The following is a 15,439-nucleotide window of genomic DNA, read 5'->3' on the forward strand; positions in this document are numbered from 1 at the left end:
ATCAGAGCCCTGATGCGTGTTAGCAGTAACTTGATGCAAACCGCACAAAACAAACAGATGGAAACAGCTGAGAGAGACCTGTGTCCAGCAGTAGACGCATGCAGGTTGATGATAATGAGAGACCTGTGTCCAGCAGTAGACGCATTCAGGTTGATGATAATTATTATAAAAAAAAAAGGAACAGTTACCGAAATAACAGTTACAGCTTACCCAATAACATCTTTAAGTTCTTCTACTGTGGCGACTTTACTATGAAATGTTGTTTCCAAACTCCTAATTTTCGGTAACACCTCATGTGGTTGACAATTGCCGTTTAACAGAGTCGCCGTGAGTCCAATAACTCTCGGAGGGTCAATCAAATGTTCAAATCGTTTCATTAAATTTCTCATGGTATGATCGTTTACGCCTCGATGGCATTCATCAAAAACCAACAGATTAACTTTGTTCAAATCTAAAAATAAATTAAAAATAATTTACATACAGTAACCGCTATCCTACTAGACACATAGGAACATTGAGCTGTTACAGTCCTGGACCCTTCACTTGTTGCAATATTTATTTTTATGTATAATAATGTTTAGAACGTCAGAAAATGTATAGAAATGATAGAAACTGAATATTAACATAGAAAGTTGACAATTAATAGATCAGCTGTATTTGACGTTTATATTTGTCATTTTGTCAAGTTGTATAAGTTTTAAAGTATTGTAATATTCTTGGAGTTTGAATAAAGTTATTTTAAAGAAGAGTAACAATAAAGGTTATGTATTTTTGTATAGAAAAACAATTATTTTGAATAGTTTCTTGACAGTAACATGACAGATGAAAGTCACATCTGAGAACGAACAGGATTAGCCCATAAGCACAGTATATAGAGGTTCCACAGTAAAATCACTCCTCTGTCGGCGCTTTGATCTCAAGAAGTAATACCGGCAGTACGCAATTGGTAATTCACCAGTGGTGGATGTGGGTTTTCTCTGTTAAAATCCGTACGTTTCTATGCGACTAGCAATGCGAGAGTGGGGCAAAAGCGACTAAGAACATTGCGCGGTCGTCATGCGCGACTACAGATTTTACTTCCAATTTTTCGGAGAGTGGTTCTACTGTCCCGCTTTATACTGTGCCATAAGCATAGCAATTAGGTACCTACCCATGTACCTAGTAGCGTGGCGCTTACGTCAAATTCAAACAAAAATATTTTCAAACAAAGAAAAATCCCTAACTATAGATGTCTAGAGGGCAGAAATCAGAATTTTTGGTAACAACTTTTAATCTGAGCCTTCTACAATTTGCAAGTAGCAAGGCATACAGACTGGTAAATAATAGACATGGTAAAATGTCTGTCTACTTATCTAGGTAAAAATCCAAATAATGACTGTCTAATGCCAAAACCTTTTCTAAATCCCAGTTGGTTTCTTGTTATTCTATCGGCTAGTTTTTTGTAGACTTGTTCATGTATCACTCGCAAGAAGGTTTTTAAAACATGGTACATCAATCTGATCATTTTATATTCTTCACATTTCATTGCGTTGGGTTTCTGTGGGTATCGGGATGAGTTTCCCCAGTATAGTAAATTTCTTTGAATAATTCTACTAGTTACTAGTACCTATATAAATTTGATTTTCTATTAGTATTCTTATGATTTCTGTATGTATATTTCATCCGGTCTCATGGCTTTATCATTTTTCATACATTTTAGTGCTTTTTCAATTTCCCGGAATTGGCAACCCAAACATTACAATCAATTGTGGTTTAATTCCATATAAATAAAATATTTTAATTTTAGATAACATTAAATAAATATGTAAATACAATATCTTATCTCCAGAATTCTATGGTATGTTTATATAAACAAAGGGATTCTGTATAGGAAGGTTTCTTTTAATAACATTTACATGCCTATGATTTACTATTTTAGTTCAAAATAAGCCACAATTTTACTATGAAATTAAGTTTACTTGATGTTTAGATTTACACTTCAGATAACAATTTCCATAGTGGAAATCGAGTCGTCATATAAACTTAATTTTAAAGTCAAATTGTGGCTTATTAGACGAAACAATTATTAATAAATAAAGCACTACAATCGGCCTTACCTCCGAAAAAAAATGGACAAGACGGATCTTAATAATTCTTTTTTTATTCGATTCGTGAATGCGCCAGGAAACTTTGTGAACCGGAGCCATGATATGATATTGAAAAACTGCATAAAAAATGCATTCTTAAAGTGCATGTCAAACAGACAATAAAAAAAATTCAGAACTCGTCAATTATCGGCGGAAATGAGTTCAATTTTGTTACCGGGGGTTTTTGGGGTCGCTGAAAACGAATATGACGTAAAAAGTGATCTCCGGAGTACCTGTTGCCAAGGGTACCTACTGTTTACCTCGTCATTAAAATTCATTAAAAAATTAGTCAAAAATCATTACTCGGGGATTTTTGGGGCCGCTAACGACGAATATGACATCGGAAGTGATTTTCGGAGTACTTGGTGCCCAGGGTACCTACTGTTTAGCTCTCTTGTGGAGTTTTCGGCAAATTTTTTTTTAAAAATTAGTCAAAAATAATTACTCGGGGATTTTTGGGGTCGCTAACGACGAATATGACATCGGAAGCGATCTCCGGAATACCTGGTGCCCAGAGTACCTACTTCTTATGGAGTTTTCGGAAAATTCATTAAAAAAATAGCCAAAAATCATTACTCGTAGGGTACCTAATGTTTACCTCGTTTTCTGAAGTTTTCGGCAAATTCATTAAAAAATTAGTCAAGCATCATTAGTTACGAGATAAACAGTAGGTATCCTGGGTACCAAGTACTCCGTAGAGCACTTCCCATGTCATATTCGTCGTCAGCGACTCAAAAACCCGAGTAATGATTTTTGGCTAATTTTTTAATGAATTTGCCGAAAACTCCATAAGAAGTAGGTACCCTGAGCACCAGGTATTCCAGAGATCGCTTCCGATGTCATATTCGTCGTTAGCGACCCCAAAAACACCCAAATAATTATTTTTGACTAATTTTTTAATAAATTTTTTGCCGAAAACTCCACAAGACGAGGTAAACAGTAGGTACCCTGTGCACCACGTACTCCGGAAATTACTTCCGATGTCATATTCGTCGTTAGCGGCCCCAAAAACCCCCGAGTAATGATTTTTGACTAATTTTTAATGAATTTGCCGAAAACTCCACAAGACGAGGTACACAGTAGGTACCCTGGGTACCAGGTACTCCGGAGATCACTTTTGACGTCATATTCGTTTTCAGCGACCCCAAAAACCCCCGAGTAACAAAATTGAACTCATTTCCGCCGATAATTGACGAGTTCTGAATTTTTTTTATTGTCTGTTTGAGATGCACTTTAAGAATGCATTTTTTGTATGCAGTTTTTCAATATTATATCATGGCTATGGGTCACAAAGTTTCCTGGCGCATTCACGAATCGAATGCAAAAAGAATTATTAAGATCCATCTTGTCCTTTTTTGTTCGGAGGTTCAGTGCTTTATTGCTTCGACTATATTTCCAACAAAAATAGCAAATTGCTTTAAGATGCCACAAGAAAATAGTTTCAGAACAATATCCCTATGGTTTACTCAACTTATGCCAACATAATATTATCTAGAGTTTTGATGCCCTTATAAGCCCTCCTGCAAGGAAAAATATTTGGAAAGCGTGGTCCAGGAAGAAGAACATCCTAGTAAAAGAACCTCAGAACCTGATTCAACACATCTGTGCAGCTTTGTCGCGCTGCTGCAGATAAAATAAAGATTGCCATGTTAATCGCCAACATTCACCGTCACGGATAGGCGCATCAAGAAGAGTTCCAATGGACTTGCCATTGAGGCCAGTTGAAATATTGACTAGAACTGTCTATCGATAGTAGTTACTGGGCAGTTCTTGCAGCGAGTGTACTCATTTGGATACTTAGGCTCAACTCATCCCAGACATGTTCGATAGGATTCATGTCTGGACTAAGTGGTGGCCAATCAAACTGCTTAATTACCACTTCAACTCTGGCAATATGAGGTCTAGCATTATCTTGCATTACAATGCCATCTGTCTCTCTTGTCGTTTCCCCATTACTGAGGATCGTGATTTCTTCCAATAATCCTAACAATTTTTCTCCATTGGTCTCTATCTTCAGCTGCTCTAGGAGCTTCGCAGAATGAGTTTCCAGCTGAATGCTTTATTTGGTCAGACCATCTAGTTGGTGATCGTCCTCTTGATCTTCTCCCCGGAACGTTTCCAGAAACAATTAATCTCTCTAAACTGTCGTCACATCTGCGAACCACGTGACCAAAGAATTGCAGAATTCGTTGCAGACATATTGTGGACAGCCTTTTTTTAATATTGAGTTGGTTTAGAATGGAAACGTTTGTCCTATGAGCTATCCAAGGTATGCGTAGCATTCTTCTCCAGCACTACGCCTCAAAGGCATTAATTTTTTGGCGCTCGCATGCGCGAAGAGTCCAAGTCTCTGCTCCGTATAGAGATATTGAGAATACAAGGGCATTCACCAGTCTCATCTTGATATTTTGAGAGATAGATCTGTCTTTCCAAACTTTAGTTAGGCGACTCATCGCATTTTTTGCCATACCAATACGTCTCCGAACTTCTGCTTCACAGTTACCATCGCTAGTTATACTAGACCCGATATAGACAAAGGTGTTTACTATCTGGTATTCCTGTAACATGTTAGTCAGTTGAATAGTGTCGAATCTGTCGACCACCATTATTTTTGTCTTAGCTTTATTGATTTTCAGACCAACTTTATTGCTTTCGTACTCAACTCTTCGCAGAAGATCAAACATTTCTTGCTCATTTGCTGCTATAAGTGTAGTGTCATCAGCAAATCTTAAATTGGAGATTTTCCTACCAGCTACTGTTACTCCACCGGCCCATCCTTCTAAAACCATCCTCATGACATGTTCACCATAAATGTTAAATAAGTCAGGTGACAACACGCATCCTTGTCTAACACCTCTCTCGGTCTTGAATTAGTTTGAAAACTTCTGATCTAGTCGTACTGTCGCTATATTAGACTGGTACAGATTTTTAATAAGTGTCACCAGGTGCATTGGTGCGCCCATTTCTATTTCATACAATGCCATGTTCACCCATAATAGTCATGAAAGGCTTAACATGATCATCTAAAATCTAAACTAAAATTTCTGTTATTCATCTGTTAGCCATAAGGGAGCCATTTTGTCTGAAGACTAACTCTGTGCGTGCTTGTGAATTCCTGCCCAGACCATAACCAGCCCATCGCCAAATTAATACAAGCCGCAGCATATCTTTCTCAGGGTCTTCTCCATACTCGACGACATTCGTCTGACCTATTGAGACAAAAACGCGACTCATCTGAACACAATATGTTGCTCCAATTTAGATTATTCCAATGAAGGTAAGTCTGAGCATAATTTAATCCTGCTATCTGATGCCGGTGTTGTAATGTAAGCCATCTTTCTGCAAGATAATCCAGCAGCTCTAAGTCTTCTTCTAACGGTCCATTCTTTGACATTCAACATTTCTCACCTCTTGAAGTTGATTTCCTAAGAAAACCGCAGAGGCTCTTCTATTTTGCAAACTTGTGGATGCTACAAACCGATCGTCTCTTAGGATGCTGATTCTATTTCGCTCGGATCCTAGTCTTCTCGTTATTAGACTAGTCTCCTCATATCGCTTGTACACATTTTGAACTGAGCGTTTCCAGCAATAATTCTTGCAGTTTCACATTTTCCGAAGCCATTTTGTATCAATGCTACAATTATTGCCACAGTAACAGGATCTACAGGCATTCGGATTCACTAGATATACACCATCAACAATACACTGTACCACCGATATGGTTTACACAAAAAAAAAATAACATTGACAATTAATTATTGTGAAGGTTGTACTAAATGCAGATATTTCATAAAAAGGTTGTAAACGTCAAAAATACGATGACAGTATGTTACCGAATTGACAGATAAAAACAACAAATGATACATCATTTCTCGAAAATGAGTATATCGGCACCTATTAAGAAATCGATAGAACAGTAAACAAATTACTACCTCAAAAAACAAAATGTAAATGTGCCCTAAATGTTTTGCCCGCTAGTGTATAACTTTTTCAAAAATTTTATAGTTAATCTAATATACTTTAATGTCCACAATATGTACATTGTACATACCTATATAATCAGTCCTGGATAGGTTATCCAAAATTTGTGACGTCATTATCAATACTTGATATTGGTTAAACTCGTTAAACCATTTAGTCCTTGGCCAGAAGTCTAGATTCATCTCACCAGTATATTTTCCAACAGAGAAGCTTGTATGATTGGTAATGTAAGATCCATGTTGATCAACAAGTGCTACGGTATTCACTAAGATTATAGAGATTTTACCGCCCTCACTGTATGATCTGAAAAATACAAATTTTAGCTAAAAATAAAAATCGTTTCCAAAGATGATTATAAATTTTGCAGCTTTGGCTAATATAGGTGCTATACAATGTATGCTGTCTCCCTCGACCTGTCATCATCATCATTCCTTCTTCTTATACTTGTTTTAGATCTGTAGATCTATTATTTCCGACGTTGAAGTATTTCTTGAGAGGTAGACTGCCAGCTATCTCTCCATCTTTTTGGTGGTCTTCCCAGTGGACGCTTGCCTGCTGGTTTTCCTTCTAGCGCAATTCTTGGTAATCTGTGCTCTTCCAATCTTTTTACATGACTGAACAATTCTCTTCGTCTTTGCCTACCCCATCTTACTACATCTTGCACGCCACATTGTTCCCTGATGATGCTGTTTCGTATTATATCCCTTTTTGTCTTCTCTGCTGTTGCTCTTAGTGTCTTCATTTCGTCCGTACCTAGCATGCTTCTGGTTTTATTGGTGTCTTCTCTTGATTCAATACCATAGGTCATAACAGGTCTGATATAAGTTTTATAAATTCTAACTTTGCTGTCCATTCTCATATATAGGTTATTCCAGACCACATCTCTTAAACATCCGGACTTGACTGCAGCCTTGTTTATTTGTCCTCTTAGGTCTCTGGCTGGGTCATGATAGAATGATAAATCTACACCTATATATAATCATTCATCATTTCCTTTCCCTTTATCTCTATATTTACACGCCAATAATACCAATGTATTGCCTAGGTCAGCGGTTCTCAACCTTTTTGAGTGATGTACCTTCTACAGTTATTTTTATTATTTTTACCTATATTTTTACCACCTATATTTTTAAATTGTATTATCAATACTTACTAAGTACTACTATTTTAATTTTTTCTGTGTTTTGTGTACCACCCCCAATAATGATATTTACCACCAGTGGTACATGTACCACAGATTGAGAACCTCTGGCCTAGGTTATTCCATATCTAATCAAATACGTTTTGATAACACCATAATCATGGAATTTGCGGTTACTCGATGGAAATTAATATTTAATGATAAAACTAAATATTAAAATACAGCACTATTTTTTAACCTCAACAGAACAACATCAATTTGATACTTTTCTCTGAAACAGAGCTTCCTCAAAGGAGAAATAATTTTAAATTGCATATTTTAATGTAGAAATACCAAAAGAAATCTTTGACAATTTAAAGCAATGTAATGTTTTATATTTCTTGTTTTGAATGCTGATTATCATTCTATTTGCCTTTATCTCTAGATGGAGTCGGCTTCCTGAATTACGTCTTTGTATAAGTTTCTATCTTGGGCCATTTCAACATCAATCCCCTTTACCGACATATCCTGCCTATTTCTTAATGTTGTTCTGAAGCTACTTCCTTATGGCATTTTTATAATTAACTAGTTACATGCTACACATCTCCCCCCAGGTCTTACTCTCCTACTCCTTCCAGGAAACTGCAGTTCAAAAATTTTTCGTATTGGGTGACTGACGACTCGAAGTTGAACATGACCAAACCATATTAACTTATGCTCTCTCATTTTGGCATCAATTGGTGCCACACCTAGACTTCCCCTAATATACTCATTTTTAATTGTATTCTTCTTTGTCACTCCCATCATCCATCTAAGCATCCTCATTTCAATCTCATGCATTTGTTGTTCTTCTTTCTGTTTAACTACCCAACATTATATTTAGTCCCATTCTCTGTGCAGATGCTCTTAACAGCTGAAATGCTTCAGTCAGAGATTCTGTCTCTTAGTGGAAGGGTCTTGAGAAATCGTTTTGGATTTTTACCATGCTCTCTGCTCCTGTGAATGTCAGTTAATTGGATAAGATGAAGTGGTATTTGAAATTATACCATAGCAAGTAGAAGTTTACCTCTATTAACTGAGTCATTTGAGGCTTTGAAGTCCATGAATATGTAGTGGGTGTCGACGCTGAGCTCTAGGGTTTTTTTCAAGGATCTTCCTTACTGTAAACATCTAGTCCTTTGTTAATTTATTAGGACAGAAACCGCACTGATATCCTGCCGCTATATGTTCGGCGTAGGGGAGAATTCTTTTGCACAATACGTTGGACAACACTCTATATGCCATACTGAGTAGAATGATGCCTCTATAATTGAGGCGGTAGCTAGAAGAAGGGATTATCTGCCAAACGTGTATTTTGAGAAACAACCATTCAAAGATTTAACATCCATGCCATAAGCGAATCAACACTTGCATTTTTAAGCGTTATAGTTTCAAGAATTTCAATAATCCATTATTGATAAAATAATAGAAAACACTTTAATAATATATATTTATATTATTTATATAAATATAATATAAATATTATAAACAATATATAAAATATATGTAGGATTGTAAATAGTTTACCTTATATTTTAAATTTCCCTGTATATAATTTTTCCTTGATTATTAGTAGAAATACGAAACGAACGGCCGTCCCTTAGGGCAGCTGTGTGGGCGTATCTAATCGTTGTGTTTATTTTCGATCGTTAAAGATCAACAAGTAGCGAAGTAGCTAGCTTGACTAATTTTTGTAGTTTTGGGTTATTGGAAGATGTCGGTATATGCTTTGAACCAATTTTAATTGGGTTGTTTCACAAGAAAAAGCAGATTAGCCTAAGAGGGTTTGTTTTAGCGTAGGGAAAGAGAACGAATACATTCAGTCGATTATAACATCACAGCGACGACAGACGCGCTCTTAGGGATAATACTTAGAAAAAAGACGAATTAAGACGGGTATTATATTTATTGGACGCAAATTATCTATAAATACATTTCTTTTTTGTAAGAATAAGAACACGTAAGATTTTGGTCGAAATTACACACTTTTACATTTCGTCAGTTTAATAGTATTAATAATTTAGTCATCTATTTTATTAATTAAAACTGTTAAACATCAAACGGACTTTTATTACGATTGAATTTAAACAAAACCTACATATTGGGGGCTCCATCGCGGATCTAAGAAAGACAATTTCGTTATAAAGTTCGCGAAATATCGTAAAGTGACGTGTAATTTAAAAAATCAGCTCAGGTGACGTGACGTAATTTTTGGAAACTGTTTATGACTGTTCGGGAAACGTGGAAACTGTTGGTGATTTTCGGACTTTTTTTAAACTATTGGTGACTTCCGGACTTTGTGAACTGTTGGTGAATGGTTGTGTTGGTGGAGTAGCAGGCTAGTACAGTGTAGACGACGCTGTTAGGCAAATACGACGGCTGTTTGGGCAGTGACGACGACGACGACGAGTCGCAATCATAGCAAGCAGTATTACCAAGGAGAAATCAGGTGTGTTTGTTCCAATATTTTAAAAGTAGTCAAGACACTTTGGTCTTGTGTCTGGAAATTAGAAATCTGACCAAACATTATTTTTTTCGAGGAGCTGTGAACTGGAACTTTGACGATAAACAGTGAATGTTGCGAAAGAACTATCATAAATTATTTAACGATGAACTTTTTCTTGTTTTTCATTGTTTTTTTTGTTCATTTATTTTAATAAATCATAACTTTGTTACTATTTGTAGTAAATATTGATAATTTTGGAGTAAAAGCGACTACAATTCTACAGTTCACAATAATACAATTTGCACACGGGAAAAATAATCTAACTTTTTACTTAAACGATAATCTATCTTTTTATTTTTATTTTTTTATTTTTTATTATATACTTTTTTAAAATGCAGTCTAAACAAACTCTTAACGATTATCCAAAAATTAGTTTAAACCTTAGAAATTCGGCATTAAGTTCTGTTAAGGCCTTGCATGTTGTTGCATACGGTGATAAAGGGTTGCCGCGACAAACAAGGAAGAACTTGCGGAATTTCACAAAATTTTCGTAGGATAAATAATCCGAGGAATATTCCACAAAAATAGAAGACGTGAAAAATAAACTAAGTATGCCGGACTTAGTAGGAGTTTGCCATGTTTTAGTTCTGAACTACACTGGTTCAGAGGACGATGTGATTGAACGTATTTGTTCATTTTTGAACGACTTCAATCTTGAAGACGAGACTGACGATGATAGTGATAAAGACGCTTATCACGAAGACGAAGAAGAAGGTAAAGACGTTACCGAAGACGATGGCGATAATGAGAATAACGACGTTAATAGTGATAAAGACGCTTATCGCGAAGACGAAGAAGAAGGTAAAGACGTTACCGACGACGATGGCGATAATGAGGATAACGACGTTAATAGTGATAAATATGCTTATCACGAAGACGAAGAAGGTAAAGACGGTACCGACGACGATAGTAATCATGATCACAATAGGGAAGATAAAAGAACGACGGATTTATTTACGAGGAATAGATCAAAATCAAACAAAATGACGACAGGCAGACTGAATGATTAATTTGCCTTAACTTTTAGAGACGTAGAGGACAGTATAAGCAAGATTGCTGATTTTGAAGAAATCTCAAATCTGATGGGATGGAATGATTTGCAAATGCTAATTTTTGCTAAACGATGTCTAAAAGAAATCGGTAGCGGAGGAAACATCGAAAATGAAGTCATAATGCAATATATAATTGAGGGAATTATGGAAGACCCTGCTAATAAAGTAATACTTTATGGTGCCAAAAATTTCAATGACTTTAAAGAGAAGATTAAACTGTACGAGGACTTCTTTATAAAAAACAATATTTTGTTTAAATACGAAGACGGCAAGGAAGTGTTAGTCATTCCGAAAAGAATGCAAACAGAAGTAATTAGAAGCTTACACGAGGTAGGATATTTTGCTGTAACGAAAACACAAGATTAATTCGAAAAGAATGTTACATTCCAAATCTTAGAGAAAAAATCGAGCACTGCATAGGGAATTGCGTTAAATGTATACTTGGAAGCAAGAAAGAAGTTATAGAATGAGTGAAGAGACATCAAAAGGATTTCGGAAATCCGCTCCGTATAATATCTGACAGAGGTACCGTATTTACGGCGAAGGAATTCGAAGACTATTGTGAACAAAGAAACATAAAGTCGACGCCGTTTGAAGTACTGTTCGGAACGAAGATGAAGAACAAAGAAGATCTGAGGATGAAGGAGATCATAGAACAGGAGATAATTAAACAATTTGATGAAGATAGAGAGATGCTGAGAAACGAGAGTCGACGTCAGTTAGTCAAAATTCAAGAGGAAAATAGACGCAGATATGATCTACGAAGAAAAAGGCCGAGGATGTATAAAAAGGGGGACTTAGTGGCAATCAAGAGAACACAGTTTGGTGGAGGACTCAAACTGCTGAAGAAATATTTTGGACCGTACGTGGTAGTACAAGTGAATCCAAATGACAGTTACGAGGTAAAGAAATCTGGATACCATGGTGGACTTCAAAGCACTTCAACGTGTGCAGAGTACATGAAGTCGCGGATAGGTAACTAAACGGAATTCGGGTCGAATTCGAACAGGATGGCCGAATGTAGGATTGTAAATAGTTTACCTTATATTTTAAATTTCCCTGTATATAATTTTTCCTTGATTATTAGTAGAAATACGAAACGAACGGCCGTCCCTTAGGGCAGCTGTGTGGGCGTATCTAATCGTTGTGTTTATTTTCGATCGTTAAAGATCAACAAGTAGCGAAGTAGCTAGCTTGACTAATTTTTGTAGTTTTGGGTTATTGGAAGATGTCGGTATATGCTTTGAACCAATTTTAATTGGGTTGTTTCACAGGAAAAAGGAGATTAGCCTAAGAGGGTTTGTTTTAGCGTAGGGAAAGAGAACGAATACATTCAGTCGATTATAACATCACAGCGACGACAGACGCGCTCTTAGGGATAATACTTAGAAAAAAGACGAATTAAGACGGGTATTATATTGATTAGACGCAAATTATCTATAAATACATTTCTTTTTTGTAAGAATAAGAACACGTAAGATTTTGGTCGCAATTACACACTTTTACATTTGGTCAATTTAATAGTATCAATAATTTAGTCATCTATTTTATTAATTAAAACTGTTAACCATCAAACGGACTTTTATTACGATTGTCTTTACAGAAAACCTAGATATAAATAATAATACATATTATATAAATCTTTCTCAGCTGTTCCAACACTTCTCTAAAAAAAGTGTTGTACGAACATAAAAAACCGTAATGTCGTAGAAAAATTTAGTGGACTGACAGAGAACAACATGAAGAATTCAATTCGTTGAATGTTTTAGAAATTGCGATTTCCTGATGTTTGCAGATGATTTGAAATTATTTAAATCCGTAGATTCAAATGTTGATGTAACATTAATTCAAGAAGATTTAGACCGGTTGAGTATTTGGTGTGAGAATAATATTTTGCATTTAAATGTTGCTAAAGGCTGTTATATAAGCTTTTTTAGAGGCAATGAAAAATATGATACTTCTTACACAATTAATGAAAATGAATTGTCTTATGTTAAAACAATAACAGACTTAGGAGTCACATTTGATGAGTAGTTGCGTTTTGTGCAACATATAAATAGTGTAACAGTAAATGCATCAAAATCTTTGGGCTTTATCATTCGCAACTGTCTGAGACTATCTGTAGGGGCTTTAAGAACGGTATATTATGCTTTGGTTGTATCTAAAGTGGAATATGCATCTATTGTATGGTCTCCACAATACCAAGCTCATTCTACTACGTTGGAGAGATTGCAGAAAAATTTTTTGAGATATTGTGCATACAAATTAAACATACGCATTACTAATCATGATTATACCTATATTTTAAAACCACTCAACATGAATTTATTAAAAACTCGACGAGATAACTCTGATTTGGTATTTGTGTTTAAATTAATAAATGGTTTAATTTGTTGTTCTGAACTTCTCCAATCTATTAATTTATATGTTCCCTCCAGAAGTCTCAGACATGTTGATTTGTTTTATATACCTTTTCATCGAACAAACTATGGTATGCATTCGCCCATTGAGCGAACACTAAAAATTATAAACGAGAATAACTTGGAAATGTTTGGTGTCTCCTTGGCTGCTTTTAAGAATCGGATTAAAAGAGCTTGACAGGTACTTTTTGTTTATTTGAACTGATTTGTGTAATAGATGTAATATGTGTAATGGATAACTATTAATATTTCGTTTTTGTTTAATATGTAATTAAGATTTATTTTACTCTAGTTTAGTAGATATTACAGAGATTGATTTTATACTGTATGTGTTGTAATGGGGGTAATCCCGTATATAAATAAATACAAATTCTGTGTTCTCCAGAAAAAGGACCCACAGGCCTATAGGCCCTTATTCTAGCTACCGCCCCAATTATCAAACTTGAACTTATTTACTTAAGCAAAAAGTAACAAAAAAAAACCAATAAAAATGACGTTTTTCAATGACATCAATAATCAATAGAAATAAAGAAACTTTTAATATCAAACATAGTCACAAAAAGAACAAAAATATTGATACTACAGAACTCTTATCAAGCCCATCCTCACTTACGCATCAGAAACGTGGATGATGACAAACTGCTATGAAGACTGTTTAGGCTATTTGAACGTAAAATCCTCTAGATTTTGCTCTTTAATAGTAAACCTAGTATTGGTAGGTAAGCCTGGGTCCTGAAAGAAACATAAAAAAACAAACTCGAAACATTCGAAAGGAAAGTATTGAGGAGAATACTAGGATCTGTGAGGGAAAACGGAATCTTCAGAAGTCAATACAACAACGAACTTTATTAACTTTATAGGGAAGCATCCCTGTCAGACTTCATTAAAATACAAAGATTGCAATGGGCCGGACATGTGATAAGAATGGGAGAGGGTAGGCTACCAAAAAGTGCACCGAATGCTAGAATGCAGGGAAAGAGACTGGTTGGAAAGCCAAGAAAGCGCTGGGAAGACACAGTAAACAACGACGCACAAGCACTTTTAGTAGTCCATGTATGGAGAAGAGCAGCCACAGACAAGCAAGGGTGGAGGCAAAAAATAAAGGAGGCCAAGTCTCAATTTGGGCTGTAGTGCCGTAGAAGAAGAACAAGTGTTGGTAGGTCCATCAAAATAAACAGGCTGCAGTGTCTGGACCACTTGAGAGAATGAATGAGATGGAGCCATAAAAACACATTTATATCCAAAGACCGGATGGAGTGAGGAAGAGGCACACCTAGAGCACGATTTAAGGACCAGGTGGAAGACAACTTACGAATGTTAAGAGTATGAAATTTGAAAACCAAGGCAAAGGATGGGAAGGAATGGGAGCCGATTCTAGAACAGGCCAGGCCAATGGCCAATATTCACCAAGGGTTGTAGAGCCAACAATGATGATTAATAATCAATAGAAAACATTTATTTAAGATAGGTACAAAAAATAAAGCAATTAATTGATGTCATATGTGCCAATGTTACACAATGAAAAGAAACATCCAAAAAGACAATGTTTTCTTAGTATTAAAAAATCTTATACCGTATTTTAAAGGTAGGTACTCACTTTAAAAGGTCTTCTCCTTTTTGCTTTAGGACCATTGTAGTTATAAATGTTTTACCAGACCCAGTTGGTAAATAAATAATAGTATTTTGCTCAAGACATATTTTCATCAAAAGAACTTGATAGTTCCTAGGAATCAAGTCTTGGCTACTCATTTTGATTCTAATAAATACAAAGTTTATCAAAACCGGTACTCCGGTAGAATTATTTTCTTCTGCACCTACGAATATTATATTGTGAAAAAAATTAAATTGGCAAAAAAATCTGTAACATTGGATTGTTGTGTAAATCCCACAATTACAGATTATAATGATGAATCATGACATCAAAATTGCATCACACCATCACACTCAAGACCTATTTTTAAGTTCATTGTATGTGTATGTAAAATAAAAAAATAAAAATTATTTTATTTACATTTACGTGTCTTTTAGGTATTATTCACACGTGAGACTGTATGTGGTTGGTGGTTGGCTGTGCCACAGATCAACCTGTGGGCTGTGCCCGAGTCCCGACCCGGTGCCCATTGCCCAAACCCCCACCACAGCACTCTAGCTAGATTTGCCGATTTGCTCTCTCTGTCTCTCTATAGACAGACTGA

The 15,439-nt window shown here is 35.7% G+C and overlaps 1 protein-coding gene across 2 annotated transcripts in view; it reads right to left on the bottom strand.

The window, feature by feature from the left end:
- LOC114339627 (endoribonuclease Dicer) overlaps nt 1-15,358 on the bottom strand; it is a gene marked incomplete at its 3' end in the record, with an annotated part of 28,853 nt that extends 13,495 nt beyond the window's left edge. Inside the window, 4 exon segments of one of the 2 annotated variants that reach the window (XM_050657544.1) lie at nt 211-451; nt 6,178-6,410; nt 14,842-15,058; nt 15,256-15,358. In XM_050657544.1, the coding sequence (XP_050513501.1) occupies nt 211-451; nt 6,178-6,410; nt 14,842-14,993 (626 nt within the window). 2 annotated transcript variants of the gene reach the window in all.
- Between the last annotated feature and the right edge of the window lie 81 nt (nt 15,359-15,439).

The sequence above is a fragment of the Diabrotica virgifera genome, chromosome 8 (genome assembly GCF_917563875.1).
Source record: "Diabrotica virgifera virgifera chromosome 8, PGI_DIABVI_V3a".
NCBI lineage: Eukaryota > Metazoa > Arthropoda > Insecta > Coleoptera > Chrysomelidae > Diabrotica > Diabrotica virgifera.